Source organism: Crocuta crocuta, unplaced genomic scaffold (assembly GCF_008692635.1).
Source record: "Crocuta crocuta isolate KB4526 unplaced genomic scaffold, BGI_CrCroc_1.0 scaffold73, whole genome shotgun sequence".
Classification (NCBI taxonomy): domain Eukaryota; kingdom Metazoa; phylum Chordata; class Mammalia; order Carnivora; family Hyaenidae; genus Crocuta; species Crocuta crocuta.
Genome location: NW_027529443.1, coordinates 7,034,716 through 7,056,117, shown reverse-complemented (window position 1 = coordinate 7,056,117; position 21,402 = coordinate 7,034,716). Strand labels below are relative to the sequence as shown.

Sequence of the window (21,402 nt, the reverse complement as noted above, 5' to 3'; positions counted from 1 at the left end):
AATAAATATGTTGCACTAGGGGATGATCATGTTTACAAATACTGCATTTTGTCGGTCTGGAGTAGACTGAAGCTGTATTTGCTTTCAAAAAAATGTGCACACAAGCAGTTGGCACATAGAAGACAACCAGATAAAGTTTGTTGTGTCTGAGCCTGCCTATATAACTACTTCATTATTGTAGATGCCAACATCCTCTCTCCACACGTTCCCCAGAATCTGCCCAGTGAGACACTGGTTCCTAGGATGTACGAGAAGCAGAAGCCACTGGGGTGGGGGAGGGAGGAAGTACCGCTGTTAACAAAAAGGATGAGTTCTAGTAGTACTTTGTACATCACTGTCAGAGGTAAAAGTAATATAGAAAGCTTTTGGCAATACATTCTAGCAAATGAGAGGCAGTGTGAGGTGATACGAAGAATTGTGAGCTGGAAACCTGCATTGCTGCATGGATAGAATATCATGTTATGGAAATGGGAAGATACTTCTTTGGGAGAATGAGAAAATCCAGTGGAAATATTACTGGAAGTCAGCCTTAAAGGATCTCCTTCTAAGTGCTTTGTGGGAGTTCCTCATTTCCATGCTGGAAAATTCTCCTACTGGAGGCATAGCATTTGACTCAGAAAATACAGGAAGGGGCATGTTTGTTTGTCCAATAGAACTGGAAGCTCTCACCAAGACTACCCTCCTGGCCTTAATGTCAATCTTGTGATGAGAGAAGGGGATATGAATTTGAAAGACATGTGGATTATACAATGTCACATGAAAATGCCATCAAAAATTGCTGAATTAAAAAGAAGGGACCAAACGTAATCCCGTTATGTCATCACAGCGAATAATCATAAATCTCTGTGAGGCCAGAATGGGTTGTCAGAGTTGTATTTTTTTCAACAGCTGAATTTTATTTTTATTAAGATAACCCAGCTTGTAGACTCCATTGGCTCGTCTACAATTCCCTGAACATTTCCTGTTGTTCCCTTTAAAGGGTAAATACCAGGTCTGCAATTATCACAAAAATTGGCTCAAAATATATGAATGGAAGAGTGAGAATTACCTTGGGTCTTATATGTCAGGACGCAAAGAAGGTGAAGTAAAAGGTTTCCACTACTGAGAACTTTCCTACGCCACTTCCCTGTTCTTAGAAGCCAGGTTCTTCCTTACTACAAGGAAAGCTCCTTGGAGACAGGGAGTTTTCTCTGTCCTATGTTCACTGATATATCCCTCTCACCAAGTGCTGGTCTGTCATATAGCAGATGGTCAATATATATTGTTGCATAACTGGATGTGATGCCTAGACTGGAGGCAAGACGCAAATTATGTGGGGCTGTTGATTCCTAGGAGTTTCATTGAATGTAGCGTCTCACATGGCATCTGAGGGTGGGGGTGTGTTATGCGAAAGCAAAAGGAGTAACTTTGAAAGGAAAAACTTTCTCCCCATTGCACAAACCACTCTCAATCCATTTTCTGCCTCAACTGTAAAATAGTTGTAGGGAGTCATCAGTCAGGTTGGAGAAATGAATCTGAACATGTAGGTCCCACCTCTTTTTGGGAGACGTTTGCTATTGGGCATCTCACCAGGCACTTTTATGCACTTCTTGTGGGCTCTTGGCCTCTTATGACTTATTTACAGAATCAGTATGTGAGTGTTCTCCCAACTTATCGTGAAGGATATAGCCTCTCCATCATGACACATTGCTATAAAAAAGTCTTATACCATATTATAAAAGGTTATAACTCTTATAAGAATTGTAGATGTTTCAAACTAAATGAAACGAAAGAGGCCTAAGGGAGGAAGCTAGAGCAATATAAATGCCTTGTCTAGAGACAGACTGGAGGATTATAAACTGGGATGAGTTTAAATATCCACTGTACTCAGACCTCCATCCCTTAAATTGGATGCTTATCCAGTGCTATCAAACTCCCCATTGACCTTGGTTCTTTCTCTTTCTGTCTCCCTCTCTTTATGTGGTCTAACATAAAAGTCTATCAGAAATTTTAAAAATAACATTTCATTGAAGGAGTTTGGTGTGGCAAACACATACCATGCTTATATCTCAAGCCGTCAGGTTAAACACATCAGTTGTATGCTTGCAATTCCTAAATCTGAATAACCAACCCAGACCATTGTTTTGAGCTCCAAATCCATAAGCCTGAGTGCTTATCTGACATCCCCTCTTGAATGTCTCACAGGTACCTCAAACTCAGTATGCCCAGAACTAAACCCATCTTCTCCCAAGTCAGTGGTTCTTAACTAGGATAATTTTGCCCCAGGGACCTCTCGTAATGTCTACAGACATCTTTCATTATCGTGAGTTGGAAGGCAGGAGGTTGCTACAGGTATCTAGTGGCTAGAAACAAGGGATGCTAAACATCCTATGGTGCATAGGACAGCTCCCCACAACAAAGAATAATCTGAACCCAAATGTTGATAAAGCAGACACCAAGAAACCCAGGGCTCTATCTATTCTTCCTCTTTTGATGAATGGCATGTTTAACTTAACAAGCCTCTAATCTCATCTCTGGCCATTCCTATCTCTGTCTCCTAATTACAGCCACATCAGGTTTCTTGTAGCTTCCTGAATATAGCATGCTTCTTCTATGCCTGTGCCCCTACACACCATCATCTCTCTTCCTGGGAAACCCTTTCTCCATGTAGCCAACTCTCTTGGGAGACTCACCCTCTCTGCCTGCTGCTAGTCTGGGTTGGACAGTCTTCATAGCTGTGCAGGTCATCTTCTGTTTAACCTCCAGAACCTCTCTCTACTATTTTCCACCCTCCTCTGTGTCCATTGGCGACCTCTGTGGACTGTCCCTGGACTTCGGATTGGGTTTGGCCAGTGGGAGGAACCATCAAGAGACCAGAGAGTGGGAGGAAAGAAAGATTGAAACATTTACTCCACCTCACTTTTCCTTGTGGGGCCACAGCTGCCTCCCTTCATCTAAGCCCACAGCCCCTGTTTGGCAGCCCTCTGCCCTAGCTCCAGTGCTTGCTGGGTTCCCTAACTGCTCATGCCAACTCAGCAAGTGGGGGGAGGGGAGTAGCAGCTTCCTTCTGTGGCATGCTTCACCATCCCCTCTGCTTCCTGTAACTCTCCCTTCTCCTTTTGCAAAGTCCCTTCATTGAATCCACTTCAATCACCCCTTCTGAGTACAGCATCAATTTCCTGCTGGGACCCTGACTATATGTTCCTGTAACACTGAAGCGAGGTACTGTAATCATCTTGTTACATCTCTGTTTTCCAGACTGTGTGCTTTTTGGGGCAAAGCCTGTTTAAAAAATTTTTTTCCTAATGTTTCTTTATTTTTTGAGAGAGAGAGAAAGAGAGAAAGAAAGAGTGCAAATGGGGGAGGGACAGAGAGAGAGAGAGGGAGACACAGAATCCAAAGCAGGTTCCAGGCTCTTGAGCTGCCAGCACAGAGCCTGACACAGGGCTCGAACTCACGAACTATGAGATCACGCCCTGAGCCAAAGTCGGATGCTTAACTGACTAAGCCACCCAAGTGCCCCTTGACTGCTTTTTTTTTTAATTGAAGTATAGTGGACACACAATATTAGTTTCAGGTGTACAACATAGTGGTTCAATAATTATATACTTATGAAATGCTCAACCATGATAAGTGTAGTTACCATCTGTCACCATACAACATTACTGCAATATTATTCACTATATTCCCTATGTTGTACTTTTCATCTCCATAACTTATTTTATATCTCAAAGTTTGTGTCTCTTAATTCTCCTCATGATAACTGTTTCTTTTCTATTGTGCCATGGTGGCATAGGGGCTCTTATGGAAAGATCAAAAGAAGAAATCTATGAATTATTTTAGGCACTTAAAAATTATTTTAAATTCCAATATAGTTAACATATATGTTATAGTTATATATATATGCCTCAAAACCATAGTTATATATATGCCTCAAAACATATATATAGGCTCAAAACATATAGTTTCCATTCATCTCTCAATTGACACTTGAGCTGCTTCCATAATTTGGCTATTCTAAATAATGCTACAATAAACATAGGGGTGCAAATATCTTTTTGAATTAGTGTTTTTGTTTTCTTTGGGTCAATACCCAGTAGTGAAATTGCTGGATCATGTAGTCATTTTATTTTTACATTTTTTTTGAGGAGCGTCCATATTCTTTTCCACAGTGGCTGCACCAGTTTGCACTCCCACCAACAGTACATGATAGTTCCTTTTTCTCCACATAGTTGCCAACACTTACTGTTTCTTACGTTTTTTATTTTAGCCATTCTGACAGGAGTGAGGTGGTATCTCATTGTGGTTTTGATTTGTATTTCTCTGATTGGTGATGTTGAGCATCTTTTCATGTGTCTGTTGTCTGTATGTCATCTTTGGAGAAGTGTCTGTTCATGTCTTCTGTCCATTTTTTAATCATATTGTTTTTCTGGTGTTGAGTTGTACAAATTCTTTCTATATTTTGGATAATAACCCTTTATTGGATATGTCATTTACAAATATCTTCTCCCATTCAGTAGGTCGTCTTTTAGTTTTGTTGGTTGTTTCCATTGCTGTGCAGAAGCTTTTTATTTATTTTTTTATTAAATTTTTTTATTGTTTATTTTTGAGAGAGAGAGGGAGAGAGAGAGAGAGAGACAGAGTGCAAGTAGGAGAGGCATAGAGAGAGAGTGAGAGGAAGACATAGAATCAGAAACAGGCTCCAGGTTCTGAGCTGTCAGCACAGAGCCCAATGTGGGGCTTGAATGTATGAACTGTGAGATCATGACCTGAACAGAAGTTGGATACCTAATTGACTGAGCCACCCAGGTGCCCCAGAAGCTTTATAGTTTTATAAACTCTCAATAGTTTATTCTTGATTTTGTTTCCCTTGCCTCAGGAGACATATCTAGAAAGAAGTTGCTATGGCCAATGTCAGAGAAATTACTGTAATTAAGGCACTTTGAATAATCCCATTATCACACACCCTTCTGTACACATCCCTTAGGGTTGTGACCATTAAGTTCCCAGGAAAGACTTCATGGTCACTTGAGATGTACAGAGACAGATCACGTGGATATTTTATTCCAGTGCAAAGGCCCCTGTCCAGACAGCCTGGCAAACATGATAAACTTGTGGCTAAGCTACCTACAGCATTAAGAAGACCTGTTAGGAGGAGTCTGCATAGGAAAACAAAGCAATAGAAAATACGTTTCCTTGCTATCGACTTATCTCATAGCCAGCTTAGGAGTAGGGGTAGATCTGGATGGGGGAGGGGTCTTTGGCAGGACAAGAGCAACATAACTCTGCTAGTGATTCAGGGGAGCTATGGAAAACACACCTCTTACAGGTGAGGAGGTTGAACTAGATGATTCCTAAAGAATTTCTCAACACTGATACTTAAGTGGACATCTGTAGATTTGCCTACCCAATACCCATTCCTCCCTCTCTTTGCTAAGAGACTGCTTCCCTTCTGTCAGCTCATGTGGTCAGGTGAGCTGATTCCATTCCTAACTTCAAGAGGGGCATGTGACCCAGGCCCAGCTAAAAGGGGCATCAGAATAGTGGGATGATGTGTTTGTTTCAGGGACAGACACGTGGCACTGGACTGCACCAAAGTATTTCATCTCATTTAGCTCCAGTGTAAGGCACAGAAATGGGCACAGGACCTAAATGGTCCTGTGAGTCTCACTTGTGGGATAATCTCCATTTCTGTTAGGGTTGCTAAAGAGGATAGCCAGGGAAAAACTTACTTAGTAATGGAGCCAACACTGAAGAAAACAGAGCCCGGGGATGGAGAGAGCAAGACTGGGTCCTGTGGACACTTGGAGCCCTGGATACAGCTGTAGCTGTGAGTAGTTACCTGTGTGCTTCTTAATTACAAGAGCCAATACATTCCATTCTTCACTCATTCATTCTTTCAATCATTCTGCCCAAGGTAGTTTGAGTTGTGGTCTCTATCACTTGTGACCAAAAGAGTCCTGACCAATATAGAAGCTCCATTGTTCTTTGAAATTTAATTATGAGAAGCCAGAAACAAGTCTACATAAAGTATGATTCCATTTATATAAAATGCTCTGGAATCAGACAGTGGTGATGGTTGTACCCTGTGTACATGCTAAAAACCATTGAATTGTACACTTTAAACTGGTGAATTTATGTTACAGGAATCATATAGTAATTTAAAAAATTGAAATAAATTCAGTTATGGTCATTGGAACTCCCCAGGAGTGAATGGAAGCACATGCTCTCCTCACTTCCTTTGCCATGGGGGATAGAAACGACCACAATAAGAACTGCAGACTTGGAAAATGCTTTATTTCAAGGAATTACAAAATGCAGTGAAATACAGGGGAAACGGAGCATCACTATAATCTGGTGTAACAGAAGAAATGGTCACCTAGTTTTGCTTTCCAACTACACACACAAATGGGATCTCATTATTTAAGGTAAGACATGATAAGCTCAAAACTATAGCTCACTGGACACTGGATTCCCTTATTTGATCTAGAAATCACAAGGCAGCTGGCAACAATATCCCTTAAACTGTTGCATCTTCCTCCATGCAAAGTTCCTTCATTTCATTTACCAGATGACCAGGAATCATACACTAGTTTCGCTGCAACCAGGTCTTCCACCGCCATTCCTGGAACGGGCAGAAATATGGTTCACTTTTTGCCAGAACATTGTTCCCTAGAATAGCCCAGGCCCTGTGACTGGCAGTTTCCTGATACACCATCTGTGCTGGTAATAATGCTCATTGGGGTAACATGGACTGATACCCAGAGGTGAGTTTAGGCTTGGAAAGTCTGCGAAGGACAGGACGAAGCAGAGAAAAGATGCTAAGCGGGAAATGACCACCAAACACATTTTAAATGCCCTTCAAAGTTTAATTTAGGGTTCAGAAAACTTTCTGTGAATGGCAAGATGGTAAATATTTAGGCTTTGCAAGCCCTATGGTTTCTCTTGCATTTAACTCTGCCATTGTGGTGCAAAAGCAGTCAAAAGTGATAGGCAAACGAGCCTGGTCATGTTCCAATACAATTTTCTTTATGGACACTCAAGTTTGAATTTCATAGGATTTTCACCTGTCACAGAATATTCTTCTTTTTTTCCCCAGTCATTTGATTAGAAACTACTCCCAGCTTGAAGGCAGGACAGAAACAAGAGGTGGGCAGAGTATGGCCCACAGGCTACAGTTTGTAGACCCTTGGTCTTGTCCAAACCCTGTATCTTTCAGCAACCCCATTAATCTTGTTGTTTCGTAGCTTAACCTCAAGTGGGTATGTTTTTAAAGGACAGGAGCTGATTTTTTTAAAAAATTTTTATTGTTTTATTTATTTCTGAGAGAGAGAGACAGCAAGAGCAGGGGAGTTTCAGAGAGAGAAGGAGACACAGAATCTGAAACAGGCTCCAGGCTCTGAACTGGCTGTCAGCACAGAGCCTGACGCGGGGCTCAAACCCATGAACCACGAGATCATGACCTGAGCAGAAGTTAGACACTTAACTGACTGAGCCACCCAGGCGCCCCTGACAGGAGCTGATTTTTACTAATTTTTGTAGTCACCACTGTAACCAGTATGGAGTCTCATACATAATAGGTGTTTAATATGCACCTGCTAGATGAAAAGAAGTGTCTATAAACCAATCCCCAAAGCAAGAAAACAAACATTGCTCAGAAGGGCAGAGCCAATTTCTGCAGTATGGTCTCCTGAAGGGGTTGCTGACCTCTGATTTCTGAACTCTGAAACTTTCCATCACAACTGGATCAGTGTGATGTCTTTGAACTGGACTCTGGGTAAAGTTCATACTGCTTTTTCCCGTCTCCCTGTGCATGAGAGACTGTGAAAATATATTTAAAAGCCAGCAAGGCACAGATACTGACCCATTGGCATGGATGCTGGGGGGCCAGAGTAATCAATGTTCTGCCAAGTGTTAAAGCTTGGGTGCTTGATCACAGGAAATAGGGAAGATCTTGGAAGAAGAGCAGAGGACATTCTTGGAGGCTCCGGGCAGTAACTATTTAAATGAACCTGTTTGGGAGTATTTCAATATTTTAGGTGTATCAGCTGGCTATTAGCTCTATTACCATGTGTGTCCATTTCCTTAATTCCAGGTGGGGGGTGAAGTTGCTGGGCTGAGGGGCAGACTGGACACTGGGAGCCCATCCTTTGTTGGGCTTCTGCCTGCATAACTTTGGTGGTAATTGGCAAGTAGGAGGGTAGGGAGAGAAGAACAAAAAGGGGTCTCAGGCTGTACTTCCTGCGTGAGTCTCTTCTAGTGGGTCTCCCTGCCATTTCCCTTAAGCTCCCTGTCTTTACAAAAAAAACCCCACATTTTTTTAACGTTTATTTATTTTTGAGAGACAGAGAGACAGAGCACAAGTGGGGAAGGGTCAGAGACAGAGAGAGAGACACAGAATCTGAAGCAGCCTCTAGGCTCTGAGCTGTCAGCACAGAGGCTGACGTGGGGCTTGAACCCATGAACTGTGAGATCATGACCTGAGCCGAAGTCCGACACTCAACTGACTGAGCCACCCAGATGCTCCAAGCTCCCTGTGTTTAAACATCTCCTACCCCCACCTCTAAAGGATACCTTCTTCTGACTTTCATTTAGATTTAAGTCTAAATGACTTCCTGCTGACACTTGCTGTGTACAAATCATTTTACACACATACACACGTCACTTAATTCTCACAAACACTGAAGGAAACAGGTGAAGACACTGTGGTTCAGACAGAGTGAGGTCAGAGAAGGGAATCCCACACAGGACCACCCAGTTCCAGAGTTCGTGGGCTTACTACCCACTATGCTAACACATGTAAATAATTGACCCAAATGACAGATTTCATGACTCAGCTACGGAGTCCAGTGACTCATTCCTCTTTGTACCAAAGGGCAAGCCTCCCCTCGTGCTCTGGTTGGAGTGTGCCCTGGGAGCAACAGTCCTTACCTAAAGACTTGAACACTGTGGTCTTGTCGCAGAGCGCTGGCTTGACTCCCCTCACCACTTCTCCCAGCTCAGCAAAGATTTCAGCCTGTGAAATGAACACACATTAACCTGGGCCATGGAGTCAATGTCTGCTCTATTCAGTTTCTGAAGCAGGGCAGGGAGAGCACCCAGAACTGGATGAGGGATAACCTTGACAAAAGACCATTTGTAACTGGCTTCCCCCATTAAAGAAAATATTCATTCATTCATTCACTCATTCATTTATTGCATAGCATCTGCCTTTGTGATATACCATGAATGCAGAGATACAAGTTTGTAGCCAGGGGAATGTCTGGCCAAGACAGTGTATCAGTGAGGAAATAAGCATGTTCTTATCTGAAGACTCATTCTGGCAGCCCTCTTCTTGCTCCTATGCTCTGATTACAAAAGAATAAGGCCAGAAAGTGGCCAACCCCAGTCTTACTATGTTGGCCATATTGGGAAGGCTGCCAGCCACTTATCTCCCAATCTCACTGCTTCATAGGACAGCTCAGTCCGATGGGAAGAATCCATCAAGCTACTCTCTCCAGGCAAAGGGGACAGGAAAGCACATGTCACTACCATAATGGCCACATTATTCCAGAAGGGGATTAGAAAGGGTTGCGGGATGTTTAGGAGTTGTTACCCCACAAAGTGGTGGGGGTGACCAAGGTCTGGAGCAGTCCAAATGGAAGGGAAGGTTCATGAAACCCTGGTATCCAGGCGAGGCCGGCTGGGCAGCAGCCCACCAGGAGGAGAGGCTCACCCCTGACAGGAGGACGTCTCCAGACTCTTTCAGGGCAGCCTCTTGAGAATCCACATACAGCACAGCCTGTTTCATCAGCTCGTCGTCCAGCTCTCTCCAGTCAGGTCTGCTGGCTCCGATGGCTAAGAGACAGCAACACAGACCCTGAGCCCAGAAATAGTGGTGAGGGACACTGTACATGTGCCAAAAAGTGGAAGAGGGGTGGGGAAAAGAAGGTGACAGAAGACATGTGGGAACATACAGGTTTGGGATGCCTCATTTCCCAATGCCAACCTCCCCACTCAGCAAGACTGAACACTCATCATTAAGAATAATGCCTGTCTTTTTTTTTTTTTTTTTTTTTTTTTTTTTTTTTTTGCATTTCATACCAAGATCTTTCTAAGAGAGTTTGAGACAACTTAGCATTCATTTATTGGCTGCCTGCTATCCGTGGGATGTTTCGCACATTTTATTTATAGTCCTCACAAGTACACTTGATGTCTGATTCCCATTTACAAGGTACACAAAGGAGGCTCAAAGAAGTGAAAGTGCTTGCCATGGTTGCGTATCTAAGACGTGTCCCTGTGGCCCTGCAAGTGCCATGCCTTTGACGCCTCTTCTGTTTATTGCAGGCAGTAACCTCTTTACAAAAATCTGAGAACAAAGACATCACTTACAGCTTATTCATACCCTATATTCCTCCATCTTCTGTCAATCTACTTGTTCTTGAATCCTTCCCATTCCTCACCCTCAACCATTTTTCCCTTAACTCATGATAAAGGAGCCCAGTGCCAGGCTCACAGAGAAGCCCCAGTAGAGAGGAAACTGGCTCCATCCTGGCACTGAGATATCACATCCTTTGCAGGGAGCCCAGGAGCATAATGATGAATCCAAGGAATCCCACCTCCTGGCACTGGCACATAATGTAGAGGCTCCCACCAAAAGCCCGCAGGGCCAGGCAGGTAAGGAACAGGAGCAAAAATGGTCAGAGGGGCTGGATTGGAAATGGTGGAGCCCTAGGTACAGAGAAGAAAGCAGGCCCTTATAAAAAGGGCAGCCATCATTTAGCTCCAGCTAATTGTGGCCATGTGAGAATGCAGGGCTGCTGTTAGATATTCTCCCTTCTTCCTTTTTTTTTTTTTTTTAAAGAAAAGCAGGAAATCTATTTGCATGTGTTATTTCTAGATTTTTAGAGCACATTATGGTCCAAACAAAACACATCTGCTGGCTGGATCCAGCCCATGGCCAGCTAGTCTTTGGAAACCACTATAAAGCCTTGCACCCACATAAGGCAGCATTTATGTGCTTTCCAACATTGTGTCCAGTTTCCTCTACTTGTTCCCTCTCCTGCTGTTGTCCCCCCCACTCTAGTTTTCAAAGAGAGTGGTGTAAAAATGTCCTTCTCGAAGGTCATTTGTGTGGGGATTTCTGTAGAACAAAAGCAGTAACTAAATGAAGCTTGTAAATAAATCATAAGCTGGTGGGAAAAACCCTAGCTTCTCAAGCCACCTCTTCTCATTGCACTTGCATCCCCCCCCCCCACCCCCACCCCTGAGCTCTGAGCAGGAGTTCTCAAAGGGTCCTGTGAGGCCACTTGGATAGATGGAGGTGGGCCAGGCAGCAAAGGGAGGGGAGGGGTCTCACTCAGTCAGGGCCCTGGCCTTGCTCCAGTAGAGCAAGACCGGGTAAGGGTGGGACCCCAGCTGGGGCAGGAGGGGGAGGGTGCAGGGTGTGAGTAAAATCAGGCCTATCTCTTAGCCAAGCTGTAAAGCAAGTAAAATCTGTTGTTGGTGTTCGCCTGTCAACCACACTTGTAACATACTTTTCTGAAATATATTTGATACTTCTGTAAACACATAAACCAATTTTGTCTTTGGGCTAAGGACGTAGAAGCGATGCCTTGACTCAAAATCGAGGCAGAGCTTCCGGAGATTCCAGTGTGAGAGAGATTCTCATTTGTTGGCTTTGAGGATGGAGCAGCCACACGGCACAGAATGTGGATGGCCTCCAGGAGCTGAGAGTAGCCCCCAGGAAACCCGTTATTCCTCTCTTAACAATGTGAAGCATCTGCACAACCACCTGAGCCTAGAAGAGGGCTCTGAGCTCTTGATGAGACCGCAGCTCAGATAACACCTTGACTTCTTCCTTGTGTGAGCAGAGGCCCCCAGCTAAACCGTGCCCAGAACCACAGAAACTGCAAGATAATACATATATGCTGCTTTAAGCTGAAAAAAAAAATCAAGTCAGTCTTGCTGAACATTCAGCTCTTGTCCGTTTTACCAAAAACTGGTTTCTTCTGATTTTCCAAGTCCTTCCAGAAATGGTCTTACTGTCATAAAGCAAGAACTGACCCATCTCTTGCCTGCTTACCCTCTGGACCCACATCATAACACCAGTCCCAAACAAGCTGAGACCTTCACTTCGCGTTGGCCCACTCCTCAGACAAGCCACACACTGGTTTCCTTCACAGAATTTATCTGTAGCTGGAACCATCTAGTCTATTTGCTTACCTGTTTGTTGTCAATTTCCCTTAACCTGAATGTAAGCATCAGGAAAGAAAATGCCCCCATGTGCTGGTTTCTTTTCACCTCCCCAGCATCTAGCATAGTGCCTGGCACATGGCAGGGATTTAGGACACATTTGTGATTGGGTGTGCAATCATGACACTGAGCTCCTGCCTGCTCTCTGCCAATGTGTACAGAATTCTTAGCTTCTGAGTTCACGCCAGGTGGTTGTCACCAGAACAGAGGGCACTGATGACCTGTTTAAATCCCTAGTATTTGCCCTCCTTGCTCACCAGATTCCAGTCTTCTTTTTGGAAGATAATAGAGAGTATAATTTAAGAACTTGTGCTCTGATGGTAGATTGCCTCAGTTCAAATACCAGCTCTACCACTAAGAATCTCTGGCTTTGGGCAAGTTATTTAATCTCTCCATGTCTTGGTTTACCCACCTATAAAGTGAAGGTAATGATAAGAATAGCCCCTACCTCATAAAGTTGTTGTAAGGATTGAACGATGTAATATAAATAAAGAATTTAGGGGCGCCTGGGTGGCTCAGTCGGTTAAGCGTCCAACTTTGGCTCAGGTCACGATCTCACGGTTCATGGGTTTGAGCCCCACGTCAGGCTCTGTGCTGACAGCTCAGAGCCTGGAGCCTGTTTCAGATTCTATGTCTCCCTCTCTCTCTGACCCTCCCCTGCTCACGCTGTCTCTCTCTGTCTCTCTCTCTCTCTCTCAGAAATAAATAAAACATTAAAAAAAAAAGAATTTAGGACAGCACCTGCAATAGTAAATATTCAATATAGACCAGCTCTTGCTACAACCTTCAGAGTCATCTGAGAGTCTGCAGAAGCCCCAGGAACTCTTATTTTTGGAGTCCCACCCATCCTATCACACATATTATGACATCCACATGTCATATTAAATGTATTTTGTGCTGTAATTAAAAAAAAACTTTAGGGGGGTAATTCTAAGTATTTTTAAGAAAGAAGGAATTATTTGGCTTTTGTAATTTAAATTTCATTACATTTAAGAACTTAGCTGTGACTGATCACCTGCCATAATGGTACATTTCAGGGAACTTAAATTTATAAGCTTCAGGTTTGTGATTTTTGTTTCAAAGTTTTGAGTGAATATTGTTTTTCAGGGCTCACACGTCTCTGAGGACCTTAAAAGGGTTGGTCATTCTGCGTGAATAAAATAGCTGTGCAGGCAAAGCCACCTGGTTTAGCCCAGGGACAACTCTGGCCACCACTTACCCATGGCTCTTGGAGCCACTCTGCTTACCATTGATGTGAGCCCCTGGCTTCACCCATTCGCCAAACAAAATGGGCTCTGTTGCCATGGTGACTGTGATGATCACATCTGCACCTGTCACTGCCTCCTGGACCGATGAACAGACCTGTACCTCTCCTTGAACCGTGTCTGCAAACTTCTCTGCATTTTCTTTGGTGCGATTCCATATCCTCACCTTCATTGGGGGCAACAAGAGGGACATTGGTACCTTGATTGTTTGGCTGTTTATGTTTCATTATGTTTCACTGGTGCCAGGGGAAAGCTGAGACACTCTAAGGTAAGGGGATTTAAATCATCCCCTATGGGCGTGCCTGGGTGGCTCCTTAAGCATCCAACTCTTGATTTCAGCTCAGGTCATGATCTCATAGTTTGTGGGCACGAGCTCCATGTCAGGCTCTGTGCTGACAGTGTTGGGCCTGCTTGGGATTCTCTCCATCTCCCTCTCTCTCTCTGCCCCCTCCCACTAGCACACAAACATGCAGGCGTTCTCTCTTTCTCTCTCATGAACAAACAAACAAACATTTAAAAAAATAGTCTAGATCAGACTCTTGACCTTACTATTTCAGAATTGCCCATGTTGCAGAGAAGGAGTATAGATAAAGGTCACTTATTCCTCCCTCTCCTCTTCTCCCCTAACCTTCCCTGGACTTACCTCCTTGAAGGAGAATTGCTCTGTGAAGATCTCGTAGTGGCTGTAGGCCTGGACACCAGCCCCAAGGATGCACAGCACTTCACTGCTGGGTGGTTTCAAAAACTGTTTGAGAGAAACCAGGTGGCAAAGGTCAAGGGAGACACATCAGTCAGGTGAAGAACAAACAGTTTGAGTATGAGGTGTCTTTGGCCCCATCTTCAGCTCCCTCACTATCTTTTGGGCAATGAAGGAGATGGTGTTTCATGTTTCAGCTCTCCTCTGTAGAGTGTGGAGCGGAGGAAGGAGCCTTCACTGAGCCTCTAATATATGCCAATGCTTTACCCTCATGATCTCATTTCGTCCAGATAATCACCCTGTAAGCAAGGCACTCCTATTTTTATCCTCTTCTAGATGAAGAAATTGGGGTCCAGAGAGGTTAAGTAACTTGCTCAGGGTCCTACAACTATTAAATGGCACAGTGGGACTCCAAAACCACATCATTCATTCTTCAAAGCCCACATTCTTTCTCCTGTGCCACCCCATCTCGGGGACATGATAGGCCACCCTCACTTTTCAGAGCCCTGAGTTATTTCTAAGAGCTACCTGGAATCCACCGGCCCTTGCACCTCAAGGTTCTCCATTATATTTTTGAAGTCCACTGTTGATCTTTTCTCAGCCGCCATCTTTCTTTAAAGAGGAATGTAGAGCTGGCATTTGTGGCACCTGCTAAGGATGTATGTGTGTCTGTGTTGGGGACTGGGGCTCTATGATCAACTCCTATCAAGTGTCACCTCTCAGGTGATTCTTTCTGACCTCCCTGATAGAGGTCACCCCTTCACAGCACTTATTTCTTTATAGATTCTTACTTCTTTACTGATCTGTAAGCCCATGAGGACAGAGACAGTCTCATTTGCACAGATGTGACACAAATCTACTATTACGTGTGAGAAATAGAGCAGAATTCCTGAACCTCAGCATGACTGACATTTGGGCTGGATAATTCTTTGTCAACAGAAACAGGTGGGTTGTCCTGTGTATTACAGGATGGTTAGCAGTATCTCTGGCCTCTATCCATTTGATATCCGTAGCATCCCTTACTTCCCCTAGTTGTGACAAACCCAAAAATGTCTCCAGACATTGCTAAACATCCCTGGGACAGGTGGCAAAATCCTTCAGGCACAGCATCCATATAAAATAAGAGCCTCTTGTGGGGCACCTGGGTGTTTCAGTCAGTTGAGCATCTGACTCTTGATCTCAGGGTTGTGAGTTCAAGCTCCACACTGGACTCCACGCTAGGCATGAAGCCTACTTAAAAAAAAAGTGTGTGTGGGGGGGGGGATGGGGAAGATCCTCTTCTGCCTTTTCTGTATTTCTTTCAGTAAAATTTAAGTCTGTTCTTTCTTCAGTATTAATTATTGCACTTCTGGAATGTAATCCTAAAAGTGAAAGTCTTTTTCATTATTAATTACTAGCCAAAAGGAGTCAGAGAAATAGTAGCAGACGTTCATTTTTCCTATAGCTGCAGGAGAGATACCATTTTGTGCCATAATATATAGTTCAAAGTATCTGACTTGTTGACATTAGAAGTAACCAGGGACAGGGGGCCTGGGTGGCTCAGTCGGTTAAGCGTCCGACTTCGGCTCAAGTCATGATCTCACGGTTTGTGGGTTCGAGCCTCGCGTCGGGCTCTGTGCCGACAGCTAGCTCAGAGCCTGGAGCCTGCTTCAGATTCTGTGTCTCCCTCTCTCTCTGACCCTCCCCTGCTCATGCTGTCTCTCTCTCTCCGAAATAAATAAAACACTGAAAAATTTTTTAAAAAAAGAAGTAACCAGAGACTATTAAAACAAACAAACAAGAAACAAAAACAAAAACAAAAAACCCACAACAACCATTTTCTTGGGCCTCACCCTCAGTGAGTTCAAATCTGTGTTTTGGGGATCTGAATTTTTTAAAAACATTCCCTAGGTGATGGCTGCTGCATAGCTTGAGTTGGAAACCACAGGCTGGGGCCAAGAAGACCAGGCAGTCTCGGAAGATCCCACAGCTATGTGGGTTACATGACTTTAGGGAAGTCCTAGTCTCCATCTCCTCTAGGACAAAATGAGGCCAATAATACTTGTTCCCCTCCCCCAACAGAAACCGAAAGATCTGTCAAGACAATGGGTTGGAAGTTATTTTGAAAAAGACCAGAGTCCTTTACCATTAAATGAAAGAAGGTCTTGTACCAGTGAATATATATATTTAAAGGAGTCCTTGATTGTTTCAGTCTGAGTTGGGTCTGGATATACTTCAAAGAAACCAGTTCATCCAGGTGTGCGGTCTGCCCTCTTCCTACACAATTTCCAGGTTAATCCTTACATTCTTCTCTCCACTTTAGTGTTTAGAAGACCTTAACACACTCACTATCTGAACACCTGGTGTCTGCTACTCCCCAGACCCATCTCTTTATGCTCAGTCCTCATAAACTCCTAAACCAGCTCAGCAGACCATTTACGTTTCCAGTTCATGTGAAAGACACCCAGTTGTCCAAGCCTTTTCTCCTTAATCCTAACCTCTACAGATACTGTTTTTCTTATAGGATACCATGACAGTGCTTGGGAACATCATCACCACCTTCACTTGCTTTCCCTTCTGCCGGAAGAGTGCCCCCCCTCCACTTACTTCCTTCAATTTTTACTCAAATGTCACCTTCTTCATGGGTAAGATCTTCTGTGAGTAATTCAGAATGTCACCCCTCCCCANCAGCATGTTATTAACTCAAAAGAGGTTTGTTGTTGGTTAATTATTTCATTAGCAAACCAGGCTCTGCGTTTTACTTTTCATCTTGTGTGTTGTCTAAACCCCCGAGTGTGTGCCACTCTGTTTTGTTCACTGCCGTATCCCTGACGTTTAGAACAGTGCCCAACATATAGTGGGATCTCAGGTGGTACTAGGTGAATGAATACATGAGTGTGCTCAGATCTCTTCAGCTTCCCCTCTACTTCTTGTGCAGGATTGGCTTTGGCCTATCGGCAACCACCGTGATTTACCTGGAGCAGTGTGGTACGGGGGGTGGGGGGGAGGGCAACAAACCAGTCCTGGGGGTCACAGAAGTTAAATTTTAAATTCTTGCTCTTCTTATTAGTAGCTGTGTGATCTTGGGTGACTCACATAACCTCTCTGAGCCACATTCCCTAAACCTGGCAAATGGAGATCATCCTATCTCCTTTGCAAGGTTGATATAAAGATAAGGAATAAGGTATGTAGGATACCCAGTATCTAGTGGTGCTCATTAAATGGTAGCTAGTAGTTTTGTGACTCCCTGTGCTCACAACTGGACTGGAACTCCATAACTCCTGGGATGTCAATCCCAGTTTTGGCTTGTTATAGTTCCAGCTACATCCAAAGGAATACCGAAGTAAGTTCCTCACTTCTTCCTTAGGCTTTCAAGCTTGAGATACACAACCCCACTCTCCAGCAAACCTCGACAGCACAGGTTGGCACTAATCTTACCTTGGTGGCAATGGCAGATACTGCAGCTGTTCTCTTTGCGGTGATGACATTTCCATCCATGACCTTGGAGGAAAGGAGAGGCAGTGAGCAAGGGGCACCCCAAGCCACTACTTAAGCAGAAAGAAGCAGCTCAAAAAGAGCAGGCTCAGGAAGTATCACAGTATCCTACAAAGAGCACAGGCTTGCTATCAGATCTGGAGCTAATTCTTCTGCTTGTGAGAAATGCAACTTTGAAGAAATATCTTAATCTCTAAGGACCATTTGCCTCACCTGTAAAAACAAAGGCAATGCCAATCATTCAGAAGATTTTGAGGATTAAAAACACTCACGTAAATGTAAACATCTAGCATACGATGAGCCTTCAAGAATTGCCCATTTTCTTTTCTTGCCTTGGGTCTCTCAAAACACCAGATGAAGGAGAAACTTGAGGAATTAGAGTAAGTCATATGACATCTGTGCAAGGGTCATGAAGTTCTACCTCATTGGCTCTTAACTACTACCACACATGTGGAGAGCTTTGTGAAGATACAGATGCCCAGGGAATCTCTCTACGGGAGGGACCCAGACACCCTTGTTTTCAAAAGCTCCCCAGATGATTCTGAATTACATCTGGCTAAAAATAACCATCATTTTTGCATTATTCTCCTGTTTTTAAGTTATTCATCTTAGTTGCTCACCAGGTAGCATCAGTATTCTCACTTTAGTAAGTGAATCAGTTACTACTGAGCAGATTCAGGAAGGATCTAAGGTCTTGTCATTTCGTTTAAAAGCCTGAGTCGGTCCCACTTTCCGGGGGAACCACCATTGGTAGGTGGTATGAATGTCATCTCCTCAGAATGAGTATAGGCTGGGTAGAGCTACACAGTCTTCCTGGAGGAGTGATGTACAGCCAGGTTCCTTGGTGAGCCAGAAATTCAGGGGAGGAGGATTTAGAGATCCAGAAGTATGGGTGAAATGAAGGAGACTGACCCAGCTAATAACTCAACTGCCTGGTCTCTGAGCCAGCTTTGAGGGCACAGAGACACATGAGTTACGAATACAAGCTCCATCGTCACGCAGACCTAGAATGATTCCTGGGCCTTTCGCTAACCAGCTGTATGACCTCAAGCAAAGTGGTTCTACTACTCTGAGGTTCAGAGTCTTTAACAAAAATTGGGAGTGGGGCGTGAAATAAAAACTCCCACAGAGGAATGTTGTCATAATTGAATGAGATCAAATCCTCTTCCCTGGCACATGGTAAGTGCTCAGTAAGTAGCAGTTAGAAAGGCAGTAGACACAATCTCCAGAGAGTATAGACCCTGGACTTACACTGAGTAGGTCTGCAGTCCAGCCATGCCACTTATTAGTGAGGTAAACCTGGGTAAGATGGGCATAGTTGGCTCTATGCTCAGCTTCCTCATCTGCAAAATGGGGGTGATGATATTACATACCTCACAGAGTGGTTCTAAGTATTAAGAGAGTTAGTACAAGTCGACTAACCATGCCTGACACATACAAAGTGCTCAGTGAATGAGCTACTGCTTCATTTTGATACTACCATTAAATGTTACAACAGGTTACTGTGTATCTCTCAGAAAGCCTTTCAGGGATTACAGGACACTCCTTTTCTTCCACTAGAGAAGTCACTAAATAAATGTTTCCTTCGCTGAGTTTGATCAAACTGTATATTGGAGTAACTGGCACAGGGCAAGAGCATATAAAAGAATGATGAGATTATTCCTTCCACACTGTCATACACTTGAAGTAGCAGTGTGCTCAGGTGCTGCATTGTGCATCCTCAAGCAGTCCTAGAAACAGATACAGAATCACAGATAACCTTCAGTGTTGCTGGTATCCAGAGACATCATTACTCAGAGAGGGACATGTGTGGCCACCATCAAAACTCCACCCAGCTCTCTCAGAGAACTAACTTCCCGAGGCTAGCTCTGGGCCCAGGACCCCCCACTTCATCCCAGGGCAGGGAGTTGCTCACCGCCAGCAGGGAGCCATTGCTGGGCTCAAAGAGCAGCACAGTGGCCTGGTGGGAGGGGACCGTGGAAGTGGTGCTGTGGCCCTCGTAGAAGGTGACCAACTTGGTGGTCAGGGCGTCTTCTGCAGCGCTGTAGGCAGGCATGACCCCCAGGAAGCTACAAGGAGAGAGGCATAGCTTCAACCCCTTCCAACCAATGCTGGGGTATCCTAAGTCCCCACATAAGCTCCTTTCTCTTTCCTGTCACTGCCCGACTGTCCTCCCTTCCCCCCATGCCTCTGCCCTTCCTTTAGCAGTATGCGGAGTATGTTCTTACGCGGAGTCTGGCTCTGCGTAAGAGAAACTATCCTAGTTCTGCTACTACCTACCTGCGTAACCTTGGGTAAGTTAACCTAAGTCTCAGTTTTCCCCATCAGTAAATGCTTGCATCAATACCTACCTATATGGAGAATGTGTTGAATTAAACAAGATAACTCCTGTAAAGCGCCCACCTGGCGCCGTGGATAGCGCAACATTAGGTGGCAACTGTTACTAGCCGTGATTTAGACGAGCCCTCTCTTCCTTTCTCCCGATGCCTCCCTTCGCATGCCTTCCCTTCCCCGTTTCCAGTTTCTCCAGCACCTGGCCCCCGCCTTTCTCACTCACCCCTTGTGCTTGGCCACCGGTACCACGGTGCGCACCGGCTGCGTGACCCCTCCGTCGGGGCCGCTGGAGAAGTTGGCCAGAGCCGCCTCCAGAGGCGGGATGAGGAGGCTGGAGCTGCGGAGGTGCTCCAGCACCTCGGCGGCGCTCAGGAACACCGGCGCCGGGCTCATCTTGCCGCGGGCCTTCCAATTTCAGGAGGGCACAGCTCACCGTGTTCCCGAGGCTGCGCCGCAAATGAACGCTCGGAGCTGCGGTGCCGCCTACTGGTCACCGCCTAGCTGAGGGGGCGGGGCAACGCTGGTCTCCTCCCGCCGCCTGTCTCCCCCGCCTCCCCACCCCCAGTGGCGGAGCTGGGTTCCCTCCAGCTGTGAATTCTCCAGGCTTGCAGCTGAGGCAGTGGGCGAGCTGGGAGTTAAGGATTCTTGGGTCCACTTCCACAATTCCTATAATTAGCTATAGTCATTGCAAAGCGCTTAGACGCTCCCACCCTCACTCTTCCCCACCTGCCGTCCTCTCCCGGAAAGAGACAGGGGACATGGGGGGCTCAAACGGTGGTGGGATTCCCTTTTTTCTTAAATTGTTACCTGCTACTAGGAGATCTAAGATGAAAGAATATAGTTATTTAAAAAACATTTTCTTTTCAATTCTGCCCCTTTATGGAGTCTCTTATCCCAACCTCCCTCCCACTCTCACTCCCACGTCCGGATCCCAGACTACCGATTGTTTTAAGTGCATAATTTTCTTCTAGGTTAACTAACTCAACTAACCTTCACCTTTTAAAAAGGTGGAAGTTCTCAGGACAAGATGTAATGGCCTCAGCGAGTGACACAAAGAGCCAAAATGCCTAAGAATGCATAAGACGACTTAGGTCTTTTCTTCAAGGAGCTTATTCTTGAGAGGAGGAAATAAGACTATATGTACAACAGGAAGGTAACCAAAATGCAGGGTGGTAAATTGTAGCTGCCAAATCAGTGATAGGAAAAATAAATGTTTCTTATAATTCAAAGAAAAGAGATCATTTTGATATAGACTGTTTAGAAGATTTTATGAAGGAGGGGGAATAAATCAAGCCAAAAAATAAAGTTAACAATGGTAAAACAACAACAGTGTTAACAGGGACGCTTATTGACCTATGCTATGTACTAGGTAATGCACCATGCATTTTATGTGCATCACCTCATTGAATTATACAACCT

At 44.5% G+C, this 21,402-nt stretch overlaps 1 protein-coding gene across 1 annotated transcript; it reads right to left on the bottom strand.

The window, feature by feature from the left end:
• Nucleotides 1-6,255: 6,255 nt before the first annotated feature.
• CRYM (crystallin mu) lies at nt 6,256-20,454 on the bottom strand. The gene is made up of 8 exons (XM_077760300.1): nt 20,207-20,454; nt 19,565-19,718; nt 17,593-17,655; nt 14,122-14,223; nt 13,461-13,644; nt 9,695-9,816; nt 8,911-8,995; nt 6,256-6,604 (listed from the first exon to the last, which is right to left on the bottom strand). The coding sequence occupies exons 1-8, from the start codon at nt 20,374-20,376 to the stop codon at nt 6,540-6,542; spliced, it is 945 nt and encodes a 314-aa protein (XP_077616426.1). The 5' UTR covers nt 20,377-20,454; the 3' UTR covers nt 6,256-6,539.
• Nucleotides 20,455-21,402: the final 948 nt, after the last annotated feature.

Excerpts from the sequence above, each read along its gene's own strand:
- CRYM (XM_077760300.1), bottom strand. The coding sequence starts at position 20,376 with ATGAGCCCGGCGCCGGTGTTCCTGAGCGCCGCCGAGGTGCTGGAGCAC. Across the intron at positions 14,224-17,592 it reads TATCTGCCATTGCCACCAAG|TTTTTGAAACCACCCAGCAG; the intron begins GTAAGATTAGTG and ends TCTCTCAAACAG. Across the intron at positions 8,996-9,694 it reads GAGACGTCCTCCTGTCAGGG|GCTGAAATCTTTGCTGAGCT; the intron begins GTGAGCCTCTCC and ends TTCATTTCACAG.